Source organism: Macaca thibetana, chromosome 19 (genome assembly GCF_024542745.1).
Source record: "Macaca thibetana thibetana isolate TM-01 chromosome 19, ASM2454274v1, whole genome shotgun sequence".
Taxonomy (NCBI): Eukaryota; Metazoa; Chordata; class Mammalia; order Primates; family Cercopithecidae; genus Macaca; species Macaca thibetana.
The window spans coordinates 30,030,250-30,050,695 of NC_065596.1; the positions used below are offsets into that span (position 1 = coordinate 30,030,250).

At 56.1% G+C, this 20,446-nt stretch overlaps 4 protein-coding genes across 8 annotated transcripts in view; 3 read left to right on the forward strand and 1 right to left on the reverse strand.

Annotated features, from left to right (window-relative positions):
* The window catches only part of KASH5 (KASH domain containing 5), a 31,015-nt gene extending 22,544 nt beyond the window's left edge, over positions 1-8,471 (forward strand). For 2 of the 3 annotated variants that reach the window (XM_050772427.1, XM_050772425.1), the window contains 6 exons: positions 188-310; positions 3,603-3,661; positions 5,726-5,771; positions 7,808-7,872; positions 7,950-8,060; positions 8,163-8,471. In XM_050772427.1, coding sequence (XP_050628384.1) covers positions 188-310; positions 3,603-3,661; positions 5,726-5,771; positions 7,808-7,872; positions 7,950-8,060; positions 8,163-8,304 — 546 coding nt within the window. In that variant the 3' untranslated portion in view covers positions 8,305-8,471. The remainder of the gene's footprint in view (positions 1-187; positions 311-3,602; positions 3,662-5,725; positions 5,772-7,807; positions 7,873-7,949; positions 8,061-8,162) is intronic. The other variant, XM_050772426.1, reaches the window with a different exon arrangement.
* A 4,398-nt stretch (positions 8,472-12,869) lies between these two features.
* PTH2 (parathyroid hormone 2) lies at positions 12,870-13,884 on the reverse strand. The gene is made up of 2 exons (XM_050771596.1): positions 13,664-13,884; positions 12,870-13,098 (listed from the first exon to the last, which is right to left on the reverse strand). The coding sequence occupies exons 1-2, from the start codon at positions 13,783-13,785 to the stop codon at positions 12,924-12,926; spliced, it is 297 nt and encodes a 98-aa protein (XP_050627553.1). The 5' UTR covers positions 13,786-13,884; the 3' UTR covers positions 12,870-12,923.
* Positions 13,885-13,971: 87 nt separating this feature from the next.
* GFY (golgi associated olfactory signaling regulator) lies at positions 13,972-19,922 on the forward strand. 3 transcript variants are annotated; one of them, XM_050771511.1, is made up of 6 exons: positions 13,972-14,448; positions 15,879-15,915; positions 16,280-16,546; positions 16,830-18,030; positions 18,878-19,051; positions 19,552-19,918. In XM_050771511.1, the coding sequence occupies exons 4-6, from the start codon at positions 16,851-16,853 to the stop codon at positions 19,749-19,751; spliced, it is 1,554 nt and encodes a 517-aa protein (XP_050627468.1). In that variant the 5' UTR covers positions 13,972-14,448; positions 15,879-15,915; positions 16,280-16,546; positions 16,830-16,850; the 3' UTR covers positions 19,752-19,918. The 3 variants fall into 3 exon arrangements, with proteins under 3 accessions (XP_050627468.1, XP_050627469.1, XP_050627467.1); XM_050771512.1 differs by lacking the exon at positions 16,280-16,546 and having other exon boundaries at positions 19,552-19,922; XM_050771510.1 differs by lacking the exon at positions 16,280-16,546 and having other exon boundaries at positions 16,573-18,030.
* The window catches only part of RPL13A (ribosomal protein L13a), a 75,608-nt gene continuing 69,623 nt past the window's right edge, over positions 14,462-20,446 (forward strand). The window contains exon 1 of the mRNA XM_050771581.1: positions 14,462-14,465. The gene's annotated coding sequence lies outside the window, so the exon portion shown is untranslated. The remainder of the gene's footprint in view (positions 14,466-20,446) is intronic.

Consider the following 20,446-nt stretch of genomic DNA (forward strand, 5'->3'; position numbering starts at 1 on the left):
GACCTCGGTCCTGGCAGCAAACCCTCCCCTGTTCCTGCTTCTGCCCACTCCCCACACCAGCCCCACACCAGCTCTTTTCTACCTCTCATCCTATTTTCAGCCACACACCTAAACCCGTTTCTGTCTCTGACCTTGTCTTCTACCTTAACATGGCTCTCCCTGACCTCGGAAACACCTTCTGTCCCAGAAACAGGAAGTGGCAATTGCTGGTCTCTCCAACCCTGTGTGTGGGGTGTGGCAGTGGGAGGAAGTCATCCATGATACCAGTGAGGATGCTGAGTTTCCGTCTGAAGCCCCAGCTGGCGGACAGGTGAGCACAGGAAAAGCTCTGAAGTCCAGGAGCTGGAAAGGGGCCCGGAGCGCCAGGTGCCGCCCTGGCCAGCCCATTCACTCACACCTTTGCTTGTTCCCCATTTGATGAGAAAATGTTAATTGAGAGCACACTGTGTGCTGGACACCCAGCCACAAGCCAGACCAGACACCACCCCTGCCCCAGGGACTGACCTGCCAGCGTTGGAGACAAAGGTGAACAAAGCAAACACACAAATTGCACTGTGGCTTTTCGTGTCGTTTTGTTGTTTTAGAAAACACGCTCAGGAATTGCGTGATTTAAAATTGTACTACCGTAGGAAGGGAATAAGCAAGTTGTTTATGCTAACATTTTAAGGATATATTAAGCATTTATGTTTCAAATATAAGTACCTTTAAGAAAAACCAGCAAGCTCACTATGACATCTTTTTTTTTTTTTTTTTTTTTTTTTTTTTTTTGAGGCGGAGTCTCGCTCTGTCGCCCAGGCTGGAGTGCAGTGGCCGGATCTCAGCTCACTGCAAGCTCCGCCTCCCGGGTTTACGCCATTCTCCTGCCTCAGCCTCCCGAGTAGCTGGGACTACAGGCGCCCGCCACCTCGCCCAGCTAGTTTTTTTTGTATTTTTTTAGTAGAGACGGGGTTTCACCGGGTTAGCCAGGATGGTCTCGATCTCCTGACCTCGTGATCCGCCCGTCTCGGCCTCCCAAAGTGCTGGGATTACAGGCTTGAGCCACTGCGCCCAGCTACTATGACATCTTTAACTCAGCAATAACCATTGGGTTTTTTGGTTTGTTTTTTGTTTTTAGAGACAGGATCTTTTCTTATTCTGTTGCCCAGAGTGGAGTGAACTTGACTCACTACAGCATCAACCTCCTGGACATAGGCAATCCTCCCACCTCAGCCTCCTGAGCCACTGGGACTACAGGCACCTGCCACCACACCCGGCTAATTTTTGTGTTTTTCAGTAGAGACAGGGTTTCACCATGTTGGTCAGGCTGATGTTGAACTCCTGGTCTCAGGTGATCTGCCTGCCTTGGCCTCCCAAAATGCTGGATTACAGGCATGAGCCACTGCACCTGGCTTTTTTTTTTTTTTTTTTTTTTTTTTTTTTTTTTTTGAGACAGAATCTCACTCTCTTCTCTGTTGCCCATGCTGGGGTGCAGTGGCATTATCACAGTTCACTGCAGCCTCAATCTCCCTGGACTCAGGTGATCCTCCCACCTCAGCTTCCCAAGTAGCTGGAACCACAGGCGTGTGCCACCATGCGTAGCTGATTTTTCTATTTTTTGTAGAAATGAGGTCTCCCTACGTTGCCCAGGCTGGCTGAACTCCTGGGCTCAAGTGATCCTCCTACCTCAGCCTCATGATTTTATGCCAAGGCCTTGCACAGGCTGTGCCAGTGCCTCGAAGAGTGCTGGGATTACAGGCATGAGTCACTGCTCTGGGCTCTCTCTCTCTCTCTCTTTTTTTTTCTTTTAAAGAAAATGTTGTAAACAGCTCTGTAAACGATGCTGTATTGTCTTGAGGACTGTACCACTTCAGAGCTCTTTGCCATCCTTCAGGAGAGACTCATTTCTCTGATCACTTTTTTCCTGGTTTGAGAAAAGCTTCTGTGTTTCTCGTGGACAGCAGAGCTTGTTTGGGTTCTCACTGAACTCTCCCGGTGTCTCTGTAAGGCAGGCATCCTCATCTTGTTACTCATGGGAAACTGAGGCTCAGGGAGAAATCACATGTCCATGGTCACATAGCTTGCTGGGGACAGAGCCTCATCCCTCAGACGGGTCAGTCAGATTGGGCTTCTGCTTTGAGCTCTCAGATGCCCCTGAGAGACAGGTTTGTCAAGGGGAAGACTGAGCCAGGCCTCAGGGTGCAACCTGTGATGGGCCCAGGCATACAGATCTGAGTCCCTTAGGGCCAGGCCTCTCAGTGCTCAAGGCCTGATAGGAGAGACCCTGCAAATGGGTTGGCCCAGTGCAGAATGATCATTGTGCTAGAGGTGGGGGATGGGCCTGTGGCAGCCCAGAGAAGGGGTATCTGTCAGGTCAGAGACTGGGGGAGATATTGAAGAGAAACTGATACTCAAGTGGAAAGAAGGAAGAAAGGAAAGGGAGGGGAGGGGAGGGGAGGGGAGGGAGGGGAAGGGAGGGGAGGAAGGAAGAGGGGAGGGGAGGAGGGGGGGGGAGGGGAGGAGGGGGGAGGGGAGGAGGGAGAGGGGAGGAGGGGGGGAGGGAGAGGGGAGGAGGGGGAGGGAGAGGGGAGAAGGGGGAGGGGAAGGGCAGGGGGAGGGAGATTAAGTGGTTGGAGGAAAGAGAGGCCTTCTAGGCACTGGCACAGCCTGTGCAAGGCCTTGGCATAAAATCATGGTATGCTTGAGGAGTAGAGGGTAGCTGGGGGTGACTAGTGAGAGATGAGGCCAGGGCCAGATCATGGAAGGAAATCTCTGACAAGCTAACAGATTGTACTTTTCTTCGTAAAGCCACAGGAAGAGTGGGGTCAGCTCTGGGCATGAAAAGATCCCTCTGGGACCATGTGAGGGACCTACTGGAGACAGGGAGGAGGCTGGAGCAATGGTGATGAAGCCTGAGCCAGGCCAGAGCCCTAGGGATGGAGGAAAAGGGACAGACAGACATAATTGGGGTGGAGGGACAGAGCGGGGATCAGATGGGATGTGGGTGATAGGGAGGGAGGAGAGGAGGAAAGACCTGGAACTTGTGACCTCATGGGGTGAAATCTTGAGGGATGTCTGGGGGCTGCCTGGAAGCAGTTGGGTGCACCAGCCTGGAGCTCAAGGATTGCATTTAAAAAACAATGTCAAGTTGGTTGTTGAGGTCAAGGGCAATGCTGATATGTCTCTGGAGAAACCAAGAGGTACTTGGGTCCTGAGGGGCAGCAGATGGACCCAGCCCAAGTCTGGGAACCTGGGATGAGAAGGCGGTTGGACAGGGAAATGCTGATCTCCTCTGGGACCCAGATAAGTGTACAAGATCTGTGGAACATTCAGGAAGTTTAGGCGACCGGGACTCCCGGGTCCTGTCAGGGAAGGGGGCTTGGTGGCATCGAGAACAACCCTTTGGTTTTTGGCTTCTGCCCTCAGGGGGATAGTAGGGCCATCCTCATGTAGGGGAGCACAAGAGGAGGGTAGGTTGTAGAAGCTGGTGAATTCATGTGCAGGTTGCAGCCTGGAAGACCTTTTGCATATGGGGTCTGGGACCAGCGGGGAGACAGTGGGCACTGTTAGGGTTGGAGCTTTGAGTGAGAAGAATCAGAGAAGAACTAACCTTTTTGTTTCCACAGAGAAACTTCCAGGGACAGCCAGCGCACCATGGAGAAGGAAGGAAGGAGCCATCCATGTGGTAAGGAGCTGAGCCATCCATCTGCCTCAGCGTGACACCCGATTCACAGATGTTTAGAGTAGGAGGACTGGGTGAGCCCTGAGGGGGTCGGCATGCCACTCATTCACTCATTCTTCACATCTTCCCAGAGCAGACCCTGGACCTGCAGGCCAGGAGATGAGACCTGGCCCTGCCCTCAGGTCTAGGAGGAGATCTGGTTCCTGACGCTGCCTCGGGGGGGAAGGCTCTTAGCGAGGCCGAGGCAGGCCACCATGCCTGAATGGAGCCCTGTGGGAGTGGCATTAGTATAGGAAACTCTTAGACAAGAAGACACAATTGTCAGGCAGAAGGGACAGCTCAGTCACATGGTCGTTCTCTCACTGAACACACCTTTCCCGAGGCTCCAGGGAACCTCTTTGGAGAGCTCCCAGTCAGCTGGGAGATCTTGGGGGTAAGGGGGGCCTCTGGAATCAGCGTGGATTCAGATTCCAGCTCAGGTACTTTGCAGTCAGGCTGGTGTGAGCATTTGGTCGTATGCTGTGAAGTCCCAGCCCTGTGATTGGGATGTGATTGTTAAGAGGCTGTGTCCAGGCCTCTGAGGATGGAGAAAGCACTAGATGACTGGGCCCACCCTCCTCCAGGGCCCTGGCCTTGGGGCCTCTGGTTTCCTGTGTTGCTTCCCTCTCCCCCTCCCCTCTTTCAGGCTCCCAGCTGCGGCTACTAATGAGGCTGCCTGCCAAGGCCTCTAATTGGACTTGTCTGGGAAGAGCTGAGATTGGGCGGGATGGGAGCTCTGGAGCTATGACCTCCCTTTGCATCACCAGAGAAAGGAGGGGAGAAGGGGCTGAGCAGTAGTGGAAGTCGGGGAGGCAAGTGCCATGGAGTTTCCGAGTTTCCAGAGGGCAGGGGCTGTTTGATCCGCAGGTTGGAAAGCTGGGAGTGAGGAAGCTGGTGAATGCAATGGCCCCTAAAGGTAGCCAGTGGTGAGGACTTGGACCTTGAGAGGGGTTGGGTCCCAAGTAGAAGTTTCAGGGGATCAGACAGTGTATGTCTGACTGGGGCCTAAAAGCCTGGATCCCTTATTGCGTGGGAGCACAGCTGTATTCCTGAGGGTATCTCTGAGGGTTTTGGGTCTGAAGCTGGTGGTAGTGGCAACTGCAGGGCTGAATCTCTGCTCCCCAATGAAGGCAGTGGCTGGTGGTGTGGATGGCTGGGTCTCTAAGGGGCATTCAGGCTGGGCAGCTTGAGGCCTGAGTCCCCAAAGCAGCATTTCAGGGACTCAGAGGGCTATGACCCTAGGAGGGGCCTCCCTAGGAGCCTTCCCCCGAGGCAGGGTTGGGAGCCAGATGTCCTCCTAGACCAAGACTCTGAGACTCGCTGAGGGCAGGGCCAGGTCTCATCTCCCAGCCCATAGGCCCAGGGTCTGCTCCTTGGAAGATGTGAGTGAATGAGTGAATGAGTGAATGAGTGGCATGCTGACCCCTCAGTCCTCCTGGAAGAGGGGCTTGCACACCTGAGAGGACTGGGCATGGGGAAGAGCTCCAGCAGTTGGGTTCTGTGGGCTGGGAGGTCTGAGTTGGAGTCCCAGTCCTCAGACAGTACCCAGTGACAGCCATTGAAAAATGGCTCAACCCACTAGACAGGAAGGGCGTTTCGACACGTGCTCTGGGGCCTTACAGAGGCCTGAATCTCTGGTACTTTGGAGGGTGAGAGAGCTGGAAGCCTCAGTTCCCAGCTGGGGGATCCGCTGGGGAAGTAGTGGCTGAGAAAACCACTCTGAGATGAAGAGGCCCCCTTATTCTTTTAGTGGGCACAGACCCTTTGGATCATTTTTTGAAAATTCATGTGAAAAACACATATGCAGGACACCCCCCAGGCCTGTCCATGCTGCCTGGCCTCCCCCAGGCCCATCTGTGCTGCCTGGCCTCCCCCAGGCCCGTCCATGCTGCCTGGCCTCCCCCAGGCCTGTCCATGCTCCTGGGCCTGTGCTAAGACCCTGCTCCAAGGCTTCCCTCCCAGCCCATAGTAGGCAAAGGGAACCAGGGAGGAGAGGACGATGCCAGCAGTGACTTTGTTGGCCCTCAGGTTGACCGGAAGAGAGGAAGAGGAGGATGCAGAGAGCCAGGTCACGGTAGGCAGTCCGCAGCACCCCTCCCCAGTCCCCATCCACTCCAAGCCCGCAGAGGCTGAGTCGTTCATTTCAACTCTTCCCAAGCCCCAACCTCACACCCCAACTCCTCAGGAGCAGAGAGAAAAATCATTTGGCCAAGAGATAACAAGGCCCTTGCTGTAGCTAATGAGAGCGATGGCGAGGTAGGGGGAGGCCTGGAGGCTGGTGGGCGGCCAGGCTGCTCCCAGGGGAGCCCCCCAGCCACACACACAGGGCTGCAGCCACCACACTGCAGGCCTCGTAGACATGGCTGCACCCCCGGATTGCATAAATGCACACGCACATGCGCCCACACTCGGGAGAGGTTGGGCTGGCCCTCCCCAGCCAGCCTCAGAACTCCCTGGGGGCACAGTGCCCACAGCCCCCCTGCCTGCAGCCACACAGGCCAGCTCCTCTGCTCCTCAGAGCCCAGTGCCCGGTGGAGGTGAGGATTTCTGTTCTCAGGCAAGGACAGGGAAAGAAACTCGGTAAGGAGAGGTGAGGAGCCCTCGGTTCTGAGCTGAGGAAGGCAGGAGCTGGGCTGGAGTCTGCCTGTTGTGTGTCAGGCACTGTCAGGGCCCTTGGGGCTCTCCAGGGTCCAAACTGGCCAAGATGGCTGCCTCCATGACGCTTAGCTCCCAGCGCCCTGGCCCCGAAGCCCACCTCCTCTCGACATACCACACTCCCTTGCAGAGACTGGGCTCCACCTCAGCTTCCTCACAGCTCACACGGGGATACTCTCTTCCTAGCTCCTAGGGTGGGGAGGAGGGTTAAGGACCACGTCATAAAGGGCCTGGGTCCCTGCCTGGCACAGCAGGTGGTAAAGGTGAACATATTGATTGTGATTGGTGTTCTGTTTTTATTTACTGCCATTATTATTGTCATTCATCATCCTCATCTGAGTCGAAAAGGTGTGGGGGTAGGAAGGCCAGAGACCCATAGAGGTGAGGCCCTTCCAGGGAGACATGGGGGATGAGGCGGCACAGTGAGTGGGGCCTAACCCTGGAGGGACAGCTGGGGCTTTGATCTTTGAATCTTCAGATGAGGTGTTGGAATTAATCAGTGAATTTAGCATAGTTGCTGGGTGAAAGGTCAAAATAAAAAATCAATCATATTTCAGTATAGCAACCATGAACAATGAGAACAATACATTTGTAATTATGCCATTTATAATGGCATGGTGTTTTTGTTTTGTTTTTGTTTTTGAGACGGAGTCTCGTTCTGTCGCCAGGCTGAAGTGCAGGGGCGTGATCTCAGCTCACTGCAACCTCCGCCTCCTGGGTTCAAGCGATTCTCATGCCTCAGCCTCCTGAGTAGCTTGGATTACAGGCACGTGCCACTACACCCAGCTAATTTTTGTATTTTTAGTAGAAACGTGGTTTTGCCATGTTGGCCAGGATGGTCTCCATATCCTGACCTTGTGATCCGCCCGCCTCAGCCTCCCAAGGTGCTGGGATTACAGGCATGAGCCACCGCGCCTGGCCTATAATGGCGTGTTTTTAATTAGTAAAGCGTCTGCTGATTCTGGCATAGGCAGGAAGACAGGATTCTGCATGAGGCCAGCACAGGGGTGGGCACCTGTGGTAGATGTGGTCTCTGCCCTCGGAGAGCTTACATACTTCCAGAATCCAGTGGAAAATGGAGGTGATGATATTGAATAGCTCACACAGACACGGAGCACTCACTAGGTACCAGGCGCTGTCCAAGCTACTGCCCCCACCTTTTTTTTCCCCCACACTTACTCATTTAGTCACCATGTTAACCCTATGAGGTGGGGACATCCCTGGCCAGCAGATGCGGAAAGAGAGGCACAGAGAGGTGTGGTGACATGCCAAGGACCCTCAGCCAGAGGCTGGCAGAACTGGGAACCCAACCTGGCAGCGCATCTCAGAGAAGTGCACTCACTTAACTCCTGAGCTCCACCACCTTCTGTGTGGTCGCTTATGTCCAGTGGGCTGACCTGAGGACCTCTCAGTCCAGAACCCAGTGCTTCAAATGAATCTCTTTTGTCCTCCCAGGCTGATCTCCCTATGCCTCTAGGAGACCCTCGCCCTGGAGACATCCCAGAAAGCCCTCCAGAGAGGTAATAGGACCCACGGGGTCCGGGAGGGAAATTGGGGACAAGGAAAAACCCAGTGGTGATTCCCTCCTTTCCCCCAGCAGGCCTGCGCAGCAGGAACTCCAGCAAGCCTTGGTGCCTGTGATGAAAGAGCTGGTCCCAGTGAGGAGGAGGCCCTGGGGCCAGCTCTGCCTGCCCCCACAGCGACTCAGGTGTGCCCCCAGGCATCTCCAGAAGGAAGAAGGTGGTCTGACCTTGGGAAGAGCAGGGGCTGCCCGGACCCTCCCCTAAACGCTCTCCCACCTCCCCACCAGGGTCACTCGACATCCACTGATCCCAGCTCCGGTCCTGGGCCTGCTGCTGCTGCTGCTGCTCTCTGTCCTGCTGCTGGGCCCGTCCCCACCTCCCACCTGGCCCCACCTCCAGCTCTGCTACCTCCAGCCCCCTCCAGTGTGAGAGGCTCCACTTGCCCCTCAGAGCAGCGTCTAGCTCAGTAAATCCCCCGGCCCTCTCTCCACTCAGATCCCCATTGTTAGTCCAGTGTTGCACCAGATACAGTACAGGGGATCCACATCCCTGTATTGGGTTTTTATGTGAAGTCTGCTAGTTTTTTAATGTTGACATTTTTTTTTTTTTTTTTTTTTTTTTTGAGACGGAGTCTTGCTCTGTCACCCAGGCTGGAGTGCAGTGGCCGGATCTCAGCTCACTGCAAGCTCCGCCTCCCGGGTTTACGCCATTCTCCTGCCTCAGCCTCCCGAGTAGCTGGGACTACAGGCGCCTGCCACCTCGCCCGGCTAGTTTTTTGTATTTTTTAGTAGAGACGGGGTTTCACCGTGTTAGCCGGGATCATCTCTCGATCTCCTGACCTCGTGATCCGCCCGTCTCGGCCTCCCAAAGTGCTGGGATTACAGGCTTGAGCCACCGCGCCCGGCCAATGTTGACATTTCTTAACAATAGCAAAACTCCCCAGTAATGGATTAAGCACTAAGGATTATTCCTTCACAAAACAAGCCTGGCAAGGGCAGCTGTGGGCACACAGCTAAGTCTCGTTGCCTCAGGGTCGGGGCCTCAGTGATTCTCCTGTCCCCTCCCTCATGCTCAGGAGTTGGCTATTGTAGCTTCCTACATCACATCTGCGGGAGACGGAAACTTTTCCCTTCCTTTTTATAAAGAGAGGCAGTAGCCTCCGTGTGCAGTGGGTACATTCAAATCATACTCGTAATAAAAGAGAAGCAGTTGCCTGCCCAGAGCCACCAGCAGACTTGTGTTTGTTTCGCTAGCCAGACTGTTTGGTGTGACCACCCTTAACTGTAAGGGAGCCTGGGAGACCTGGGAGGTCAAGTACCTCTGCGGAGACTGGGTACCTTGAAAGTGCCTTGCAGGCTGGGCGCGGTGGCTCAAGCCTGTAATCCCAGCACTTTGGGAGGCCGAGACGGGCGGATCACGAGGTCAGGAGATCGAGACCATCCTGGCTAACACGGTGAAACCCCGTCTCTATTAAGAAATACAAAAAACTAGCCGGGCGAGGTGGCGGGCGCCTGTAGTCCCATTGGGAGGCTGAGGCCGGAGAATGGCATGAACCCGAGAGGTGGAGCTTGCAGTGAGCTGAGATCCGGCCACTGCACTCCAGCCTGGGTGACAGAGCGAGACTCCGTCTCCAAAAAAAAAAAAAAAAAAAAGTGCCTTGCCACACACCTCCTTCACACTGAAAACCACTGCAGGGCATGGACCCAACAAAACACTTTGAGAGTCACCTACACACCACCACCAGTGTGCAGCTGCTGAGTGGCCTTGGCACGCATCGCCAGGCTGCTTTGAAGGGCTCCAGGATATCTCCTCTCCCTGATCTCTTTCTCCTTCCTACCTTCTCTACACCTCTGCCTTGCCCTCCTGCAAAAGGATCCTGACTCTGTCCTGCCACCCCACCATGGGTAGGAGCCTAGGTTGACCCAGTCCTAACTGCATCCTAACTTTTGAAATTGCACATACCTGGATTCCAGTTATCCTTTGTCGCTTAGTAGCTCTAACAACTTAGGAAAATTCCTCCTGACTTTCAGTCTTATTTGTAAAATTAGGCCAACTCCAGATAGTTTTGAGGAATACAGTCAACTGATTCGGCTGGAAGGTTACAGAATTCTTTCCAGACAAGTGACATTTGTGTTTAGTCTTGAAAGATGGGTAAGGTTTGGTTTACAGTCAGCAGGGGCCCAGGGAGGGTGTCATAGAGGTGGGAAAGAGACCAGTGTGTGTGGAGAGCCATGGGCAGCATCCTGTTGCTGGATTTTAAAAAAAAATAAAAATTAAAATAAAAATTAAAAATTAAAAAGATTTGGAGTCGGGAAGGGATTGAAGGTTACAGAGTGGTGGGAAATAAGAGAGGTAGGCAAGAGGCCGTGAAGGAATTTGAACACCAGCTTGAACTTTATTCCCCAGTGCCCGTGAAACGGCTGTGAGCAAGGGAAGGCAGAACTCTGGGTGGGAAGAAGAGGTTCGGGGCCTGTGGAGGAGATGAATGAATGAAGGGGACGAGAATGAAGGCCAGCAGGTGGGGAGGAGTCTGGGGCTGTGGTCCAGGTAGGAGAGAATGAGGCCTGAGGCAGGGCATGCGGGTGGAGAGGAGGGAAGAGCAAAGCCAGGGCAGGGCGGGAGGGACCAGGCTGGAGACTGACAAGCTGTAAAGGATAGCGAAAGGGGCAAGACAAGGACAACCCCTGGGACCTGGTCCAGTGACTAGGAGACAGTGGAGCCATTCCCAAGATAGGGAACCCATGATAAGGAGTGAGTTCAGGGAAAGGCTCAGTTCGTTTAGGGGCTGGAGTCCTGAGCTCTGTGCTCCCAGGCTGGAGAAGGGGGTCTGGGTGTTGTCAGCTGTGGGTGGTGGCGGAAGCTGCGGGGACTGCTGAATTTGCTTGAGAGTAGAGTGGGGAGGGAGGAGGTTCCAGACACCATTTTGGTCAAAAACCTCAAATGGCCGGGCGCGGTGGCTCAAGCCTGTAATCCCAGCACTTTGGGAGGCCGAGATGGGCGGATCACGAGGTCAGGAGATCGAGACCATCCTGGCTAACAGTGAAACCCCGTCCCTACTAAAAATACAAAAACTTAGCCGGGCGAGGTGGCAGGCGCCTGTAGTCCCAGCTACTCGGGAGGCTGAGGCAGGAGAATGGCGTGAACCCGGGAGGCGGAGCTTGCAGTGAGCTGAGATCCGGCCACTGCACTCCAGCCTGGGTGACAGAGGGAGACTCCGTCTCAAAAAAAAAAAAAACCTCAAATGTTCAGAAACGGATCAGGGAAAAAATAGAGTGTGGGAAGAGACCAGGCCAGTACCCAGTTACCAGGCCCTCGGGGAAACAGGAGGAGGCTCTTCATAGGGTCGTTGTGAGGTTAAAAGAGCTAATACAAGCACAGCACTTAGAAGAGTGCCTGCTATATAGCAACTGCTCATTAACATTTTAATTCCATTTCTCCATGAGAGTAATGGAAAAGTCGAGACTTTTGAAATTGCACATACCTGGATTCCAGTTATCCTTTTGTCGCTTAGTAGCTCTAACAACTTAGGAAAATTCCTCCTGACTTTCAGTCTTATTTGTAAAATTAGGCCAACTCCAGATAGTTTTGAGGAATACAGTCTTTCCTTTGTTATTTGGAACAACAGAGAAACAGTCCCTCCCCCACAGTACAAGGGCCAATTAGGGCTCGGTCCGCCTCCCGAAAATGCAAACTTTGGGAGACCTTGCCAACCACATGCGGCGGCCCCGCTTCCCGCGCAGCAGACGCGGCCAGCTCCACCCTCTTCTTTAAACCAATGAGAGCGCGGTCCGCACGAACGGCGCCGCAAACGCGCAGATCTGGCCCTCTGTGGACCATGGGGTTGCCATGGTTACCCTTGAGGGCGGAGCTGAAGGGCAGGCTGGACCTCCCGGGAGAGAGACAGATTTTGATTGGCTCTTTTCTCACTTCACCTGCAGCCCAGGTATCTCCCCGCCCTTTCCCTGTCCTTTTTGGAGCCTGACGCCTGCTCCTCTCTCCTCTTCTCCTGCCCCAGCCTGGTGCCCCGGTGGTCTCCCGAGAAGGAGACCTGAAGTCGGAAAACCCTGAAAAAAAAATCGCTGGAGGCTGCTGTGAGAGGAGGAAACCCTTTTCAAAAAAAAAAAAAAAAAAAAAAAAAAGCATTTTGCTACGTGACAGGCGCTGTGCTGAAGTCTTATGAAGGATAGCTTATTGGATCCTCGTAGCAGATGAAGAAAAGGAGGCACGGAGACTGACGTCAAGAAGGCTTTCTCAATACTACGCAGCTAGATTTGGAGGACCCTGGGTTTGGATGCTAGGGCTGCCTCACACCAGGGCCCACGATCTTTCCACTGTGCCTGGGGAGAAGTCTGGAAGTGATGGGAGGGAGGAACAGCGAAATGCAAAGGTGAGAGCTGGTGGAGAGACAGATAGAAACCTAACGGAGGAAAAAAAGGAAGATATGAAGGAGTCAGGCAGAGGAAAAAGGAAAAAAGAAAGTGAGGGAGAAGGAAAGGAAGAGTTTCAGAGGCAGAAGGAGAATAGAGAGAGGAGGCAGAGATTCTCAGAAGACCAGAAAGCCAAGAGGGTAAAAGGGGAGATACCCGCAAGGACTCAGGGAGACGGGGACACATATCCAGAGAGGAAAGAGACCCAGAGAGGAAAGAGACCCAGAGAAGGGGGCAGAGACAGAGGAGGGCAGAGACCTTGGAGATTACAGAGAAACAGAGAAGGGGACAGAGACGGGGGTAGGGAGGGACAGGGACCCAGAATGAAAGGAGGGGACAGAGCGGAGGTGGGGGGCGGTAGGGAAGCAGAGATCCAGAAATAGGAAAGAAGCTAGCTTCCTGGACAAAGACAGAGGCAGAGAAACGGAATTGAGGAAAGAAAATAGAGTGGGAACTGAAGGGAGAGATGCCAGAGTGGCCGACGCAGAGTTCTGTCTCTTTTCTACCCCAACCTTTCCAGCCCTGCGCCCCCAACCCGACGCACACGCAGGTCGCACAGGAACGAGGCGCAGTCCGGAGCGCACGGCAGGGTCTTTATTAAGATGGGGACAGGCGGCGCGCTCAGCGCGCGTCCAACACCAACAGCTTGTGCATGTACGAGTTCAGCCAGTGGCGGCGCTCGAGGGCGGCCAGCAACCGCGCGCGCTCCCGGAAGGCCGCGTCGTCCGCCAGCGCCAGGCTCCTCCGCGGCCGGGGGGTGGCGGGATCCGCCCAGGCCGGTCCTGGGGGGCGGAGGCTGTGGAGAGACTCGGTGACCGCGCGTCCAGATCCGCGCTCGCCGCCGCCTGTCCTCCCCGCGGTCTAACTTGAAGCCCTATTACTGCCCCGTCGGTGGAGTGGGTCGGTCCGGCTCCCTCTGTCTCGTTCTCTGTGTGGGTCTCTGTCTCTCTGCTCACCAGGTTCGAAACTCCCCGGGTACTGAGACCGAGTCTGATGCACTTGTCCGCCCACAGCGCTCAGCACATGGCCAGGCGCACACCAAGAACCCACTAAACGTTGCTCAAAGAACGAATCCATTTCTGCATCGGCTCCTTTCCAGCCTTCTCCATGCCTTTCTCGGCATCTATCTTTCTGTGTGTCTTTCCCTTGCTGATTCTCTGTCCGTTCCCGCACCACCACCACCACCAAACCCTCCTCCCGCCCTCCACCACCCCTAGTCTCCGTCTTCTCGCTGGGTCTCGGTCGCCCTCTCTTTGGGCTTCTGTCCCTCTTTCTGGGTCTTCTGTCCCCTTTCTCTCTGGTTCTCTTCCCACTTCTCCAGGTCCCCACCCCTCCCTGGGAGTTCTGGCCCTGGCACCTACCTGAGGACCCCGACCGGGGGCAGGGCGACTCCCGAGGCAGTGCGGACGCCCCAGGGCACCACTAGCAACAGCAGCAGCAGCAGCCGAACCCGAGGGCTCCTGGACACCTGGCGGGTCTCCATCACCTGTGAACCAGAAAGGGGCTCAGTGGGGCTGCATCCCGGCCCAGAAACCCCGGCCCTACCATGCACCCACCCCCAGCTTCCCGCACGGTCCCCTACCGCGCAGTGGTCTCGGGCAGCGATGCTGGCAGCCCCCTTATATCGCCTCCGCAGCCCCCGCACCGGGCAGTGACGCAGGCCGGGGGGCCGGGGGCGCGGGGTCACCCCCTCCCCAGGCTCATTAGGAGCCGCCAGCGGTAATGAGGAGCCGGGGGTGGGGGACCTGCCGCTGCCTTGGCCGCCACCAACTAATTGGGACCAGAAGCTGGACCTGAGACGAGGGAGGGGGAGAGACAGACAGACAGAGAGGTGGACACAGGGGGTGTGTCAGAGGGCTAAAAATAGAGACTGGCGGAAGGACCGTCAGAGGAACAGAGACACAAAGAGAAGGACAAAGACAGAGTGGCCGAGGAAGAAATAGAAAGAAAGGGAACGACGGAAAAAGAAAGGAAAAGGAAGAAAACAAGAAAAGAGAGCAAAGGAGATGGAAACGAACAGTCAGACGGAGATGGAGGAGAGAAAGAAAAGGCTCTCAGAAAGACAGACGGCAATGGAAGGACATCCTGGCCTGGACGGAGCTGCCCAGAGATAAATCCAGCAGGGAGAGGCCCAGAAAGACCGAGGGTGAGATGGTGAGGGGGGAAAAGGCAAGAAATGGCAAAGGGTACGTGTGGCAGGGGTGTGAGGACAGGAAAAGTAACAGACAACATCAGAAAAGCCTCAGAGAGAGAGTGAAGAGGGGAAAACAGATAGGGCTCCTGAGCTGCCCTGAGGATGTGTCTAAATCCTTATCTGGGAGGAGTTTGGGGGTGCTGTTAAGATTAAAGCCCAGTCCTCCTCACACTGACTCTTTTTTTGTGTTTGTTTGTTTGAGACGGAGTCTTGCTCTTGTTGCCCAGGCTGGAGTGCAATGGCACCATGTCGGCTAACTGCAACCTCCACCTCCCAGGTTCAAGCCATTCTGCCTCAGCCTCCCTAGTAGCTGGGATTACAGGTGTCCACCATCACTTGTGACTAATTTTTGTATTTTTAGTAGAGACAGGGGTTTCGCCAAACTGTTGGCCAGGCTGGTCTTGAGCTCCTGACCTCGTGATCCGCCCGCCTTGGCCTCCCAGAGTGTTGGGATTACAGGCATAAGCCAGTGCGCCCAGCCCACGCTGACTCTTAAGAGGGGCCTCAGCCGGGTGCAGTGGCTCACACCTGTAATCCCAGCACTTTGGAAGGCCGAGGTGGGTGGATCACTTGAGATCAGGAGTTCAAGACCAGCCTGGCCAACGTGGCGAAACTCTTCTCTACAAAAATACATAAATTAGGTGTGGTGTAATCCCAGCTACTTGGGAGGCTGAGGCAGGAAAATCGCTTGAACCCGGGAGTTGGAGGTTGCAGTGAGCTGAGATTGCACCACTGCACTCCAACCTGGGCAACAGGGAGAGACTCTGTCTCAAAAAATAATAATTTTAAAAAGAGGAGCAAGTGAGGAGAAGATGGGCAAAACTTGGAAGTCCTACAGAGCAGTAGCAATTTGGGATGTGGGAACTTGGGCTCCTAGTTTCCTAGGAAGGTGGTAGCAGAAGCTTGGGCTCCTGAGTCTAAGAGTGGATGGGACAGGGACCCAGATTCCTGTGTTCTGGGAGAGGATGAGGCTAGGGACTTGGATTCCTGGATCTGAGGAAGGAAGGAGGTAGAGGACTGGAGTTCTGAGTCTAGGGGGAGGGAGCTGTGGGGTACAACTTAGGGGACTTGAAATAGGAAGGTACCAGAGAACTAGACCCCTGGGTTTCCAGGTAGGAGAGGGTAGAGGACCAGGACCACTGGTTTCAAAAAGATAGTTTGACTGGGCCACATCTCCAGTAGATCATTCCAGTTTCTAACTCCCTTCCCCACCCCAGAGACAATGTCCTTTACTTCTGTCCCTTTAAGAGTCTAAGTCTGTCGCTAGGCTCCCAGGATCCCCTGGGAGGGGTTCAGTTGCATCACCTGTGTGCCCCTGAGACCCTACCTCTCACCGCCCTGCCCAGAGCCATTCTGTAACATTCACTGTTCTCTGCATCCAGCTCTGCTCATCTGCTGTTATCTTGGACACCAGAGCAGGTAAGAGACCCCAGGACCTCAAGTAAGCCTGTCCAATCGATGTGTAGGCTGCCTCCACCTCCACCTGACCACAGACCTATGCTTCTCTGCCCATACTAGCCCCAGCAATGCTGAAATCCTAGCTCCATCCTCAATAACAGACTTGAGAGTCCTGCTCCAAAGCTCTCATCTTCAAGTCCTAACCCCTCCACTCTGCAGAGCCCAGACCTCCAGACCCTGAGGACTCGGAGGTCCCAAATCCTTTCTAACTCAGGAACCAAGAGCTCAAGGCCTCTTATCTCCTTTCACCCCTGTTATCCAGCCCCTAGACCTTGCTCCCTCAAAATTCTAGGCATCTGAACTACCAGCCTTCTCCTCCCTACAGAACCAGGAGCCAGGAACCTCAGCCCCCTCACCCTGCAAGACCCAGGAATCTGAACCCCCAGCAACTTTCTTAACCCAGAACCCAAACGTCTCCCTCCTCCCTCAAATCCATGAGTCCAGCCCTCAGCCCTTAGTAGCCTCCTGTAGTGTAAACAACTGCTGAGTCGAGGTGTCCCGGGGGACCTCGGAGAGGAAGGAGATCCCACGTCCCCTCTAAGGCCTGACACCCTCCAAAGTCGAAGTCGAGGAGATCTGGGAGCCTGGAGAGGTATCGTTCTTTCCCAATTTTTCTAGGACCCCTCGATGAAACAGATAAGGAGATTAACTACGACTCCCAAGAAGCCCCGCGCCTCAGTCTCCCTTGGCTACCGCGGCCACCGCCCCACAGCCTCCAAGGGACTTGCGATTGGGTTCTCCTCCCATCCCTGGCGCCAAACTGGGCCCCGGTCGGACGCGGTCCACCTGCGGGCCAGTGGGCGTGACCTCCAGGAGTGGGCGGGGCTCCTGGGAGCCTTCGGCCTTAACCCCTTCCTTCCCGCTCCCCCTCGCAGCTATAGGTATCTCCCAGAGCTATGAAATCGTTCAGCCGGATCCTCTTCCTCGTCTTCCTCCTCGCCGGCCTGAGGTCCAAGGCCGCTCCCTCAGCCCCTCCGCCTTTGCGCTCTGGCTTTCCGGACTTGGCCCACCCCTCTGAGACCTCCCCTCCGAAGAGTCCTTCTGAAAATTCCACACGAGATCGCCTTAACCCAGAATTTCCTGGGACTCCTTACTCTGAACCTTTCAAGCCACCTCATACAGTTTCCCTGGAAACCTTCCCACTTGGCTTCACTGAGACCCCCAACCCTGACCGGGAAACCCCGCACCCACAGTCTCCTGAAACGCCCAAAGCTGACTCACTCACAGCGTCAATATCAGAATCCCTGGATATCCCCAAAACCAACCTCTCCAAAATGACACACCTAGATTCTTCTGAGACCCCCACTCCTGGCCCAACGGAAATGCCACGCCCAGGGTCCCCTGAGACCCCCAAACCTAACTTCTCCAAACCTTCACGCCCAGAATTTCCTGAGACCCCAAACACTGACCTTATGCAAACTGTACCCCAAGAATCCCCAGAGATTCCCCAACTTAATGCAACTGAAATCTCACAGGCAGAAATCTCTGAGACCTCAAACACTGGCCCTACCAAGACCCCTGACCCCAAATCTCCGGAAACCCATGACCTCAACTCCACTGAGTCCCCAAACTCTGAATTTCTGCAAGCTCTCCATCCTGACCCTTCTAAAAGCCCCCACCCAGAATCCCATATAACCCACAATCCCAGCCCCACCGAAATTTCCCAAACAGAATTCCCCACAACCTACTACCAAAATGCAACAGATGTCCCCAGGACCTCCGACCCTCAAATCTCCACTAGTCTCTACCCAGAAACACCTGCGCCCTTCAAGGATGAAGCCACTGCTCTAAATGAGCTGTCGCTGAATCCCAAACCAGAAAGCCCTGCAGCCATCCAGCCCGACTCCCCAAAATTACCCACTTCAGCTTCTCCAGGAACGGTTGAGCTGAAGGCCCCCCAGCACTCTGGCCCTAAGGAGTCCAACGCGCCTCCTCCCTCAGCCCGGATTGTAGGTCCCCCTGCTCTTCCAGGGCCCCCCAATCAGTTGGCCCCTGCCACTCTGCGGGCACCCCAGAGGCACAGCCCAGGTGAAGGAGTCAACACTATCATCGTGGTGGAGAGAGTGAAGGAGACCGGTGAGGGGCGGGAGCCGGACTCCTGGGTCTGAGGGAGGAGGGGCTGGGGGTCTGGACTCCTGGGTCTGAGGGAGCACAGATTGGGGCCCTGGACTCCTGGGTCGCAGGGAGAAGGGCTGGGGGTCTGGACTCCTGGGTCTGAGGGAGGAGGGGCTGGGGGTCTGGACTCCTGGGTCTGAGGGAGCACAGATTGGGGCCCTGGGCTCCTGGGTCCCAGGGAGAAGGGCTGGGGGCCTGGACTCCTGGGTCTGAGGGAGCACAGATTGGGGCCCTGGACTCCTGGGTCCCAGGGAGAAGGGCTGGGGGCCTGGACTCCTGGGTCTGAGGGAGCACAGATTGGGGCCCTGGGCTCCTGGGTCCCAGGGAGAAGGGCTGGGGGCCTGGACTCCTGGGTCTGAGGGAGCACAGATTGGGGCCCTGGACTCCTGGGTCCCAGGGAGAAGGGCTGGGGGCCTGGACTCCTGGGTCTGAGGGAGGAGGGGCTGGGGGTCTGGACTCCTGGGTCTGAGGGAGCACAGATTGGGGCCCTGGACTCCTGGGTCCCAGGGAGAAGGGCTGGGGGCCTGGACTCCTGGGTCTGAGGGAGGAGGGGCTGGGGGTCTGGACTCCTGGGTCTGAGGGAGCACAGATTGGGGCCCTGGGCTCCTGGGTCCCAGGGAGAAGGGCTGGGGGCCTGGACTCCTGGGTCTGAGGGAGGAGGGGCTGGAGATCTGGACTCCTGGGTCTGGGGGAGAAGAGTTTGGGAACAGGAATTCCTGGATCTGAGGGAGGAGGGGCTAGGAGCCTGGACCCCTGGGTCTGAGAGAGGAGGGGGTTAGGAGCTTAGATTGCTGGTCTCCCGCTTCAGGCGTGACTCTGGTGGGGCGACCACATGGAGCAGCAGGCGGGGCCCTCTGCCTGTTCCTCGCGGGAACCGCGCTGCTGATAGGCATCTTTGTGCTGCTGTGGTGTCTCCACCGCCGGGCAGCTCGACACCGGCCCTTCGCACATCACCGGCTTCCGGACGACGGAGATGAACCAGGTGAGCGCCCTGCCCCTTGAATGCCTGCACTTTTCCATAACCTGGTCTCTCCCGGCACTTTAGGGCGCCCAGCCAAAAAAGCACAAGTCCCCCATCCAAGGTCAATGAAAGCCCTGGCTCTTCCATGGCCACGTCCAGCCCCCTAAATGTCTGCAATTTCACACAAGTGTCCAGTGCCGCTCCCAATGTGGTTGGAAACGGCTTCATGCCCAGAGCCGGTGGTCCCCGCCAGCCCCGCCGCTGCCCCTCCAGGTGCGCGGCCCGGAGCCCTGCACTCCCCGCCCTCCACTGCAGGCCCTGCCGCTGCTGCTCGGACGCCACGCCTCCTGGTTTCCGCAGCGGCCTCGACCCTTTTTATTGAAAACTCAGTTCAAATGCAGATTCGGAATCCTCTCTCCGGCCTCCTGATTGGTCAGCCGCACAAAAGGGGCCCTGGAGATGATCTGCAAGGGGGCCTGGAGGGTCAACCCAGATATGACCACGCCCCTTTGCTCCCACAGTTCTGCATTTGGACACCTCGAAAGACCCCTACGACCTCTACTTTTATGCACCGGATACCTGGGTCCCTTCCCACATCGCCACCAAGCAGCCCCCGCCCACACCTCCGCTGCCACCAAAGCTGCCCCCGCCGCCCCGCGTGGGTCGCCCGCAGTGTCTGGAGGCCTTATCCCCAACCACGCTCCCCAACAACTTCGTGTAAGCCCCACCGAGTCCTGCCGGACCTGCACATCCCCGCAGTGAGGGAAAACCCTGCTCTCCTGGCATGCTTAGCTACCCAGTAGTCCTCTAGATAAAGGGTCTAATATACAGAGATGCTTGCGCTGTGATCAGAGAACAAGGTCTGAGACCCAATAAATATCATGTTCCCATGGCTAGACCCCTCCTCTGACCTGAGCCCTGGGGTGCGAGGGGGCTGGAATCTGAGACCGCTGGAACTTAGCGAGGAGGGGCTGGGGTATGGACCCCTGGATCTGAGGAAGGAGGGGCTGGGGGCCTGGACCCCTGGGTCTGAGGGAGGAGGGCTGGGGGCCTGGACTCCTGGGTCTGAGGGAGGAGGGGCGGGGGTCTGGACTCCTGGGTCTGAGGGAGGAGGGGCTGGGGGTCTGGACTCCTGGGTCTGAGGGAGGAGGGGCTGGGGGTCTGGACTCCTGGGTCTGAGGGAGGAGGGGCTGGGGGTCTGGACTCCTGGGTCTGAGGGAGGAGGGGCTGGGGTCTGGACTCCTGGGTCTGAGGGAGGAGGGGCTGGGGTCTGGACTCCTGGGTCTGAGGGAGGAGGGACGGGGGTCTGGACTCCTGGGTCTGAGGGAGGAGGGGCTGGGGGTCTGGACTCCTGGGTCTGAGGGAGGAGGGGCTGAGGTCTGGACTCCTGGGTCTGAGGGAGGAGGGGCTGGAGGC

Excerpts from the sequence above, each read along its gene's own strand:
- PTH2 (XM_050771596.1), bottom strand. The coding sequence starts at position 13,785 with ATGGAGACCCGCCAGGTGTCCAGGAGCCCTCGGGTTCGGCTGCTGCTG. Across the intron at positions 13,099-13,663 it reads CCCCCGGTCGGGGTCCTCAG|CCTCCGCCCCCCAGGACCGG; the intron begins GTAGGTGCCAGG and ends GTCTCTCCACAG.
- GFY (XM_050771512.1), top strand. The coding sequence starts at position 16,851 with ATGAAATCGTTCAGCCGGATCCTCTTCCTCGTCTTCCTCCTCGCCGGC. Across the intron at positions 18,031-18,877 it reads GGAGAGAGTGAAGGAGACCG|GCGTGACTCTGGTGGGGCGA; the intron begins GTGAGGGGCGGG and ends CTCCCGCTTCAG. Across the intron at positions 19,052-19,551 it reads GGACGACGGAGATGAACCAG|TTCTGCATTTGGACACCTCG; the intron begins GTGAGCGCCCTG and ends TTGCTCCCACAG.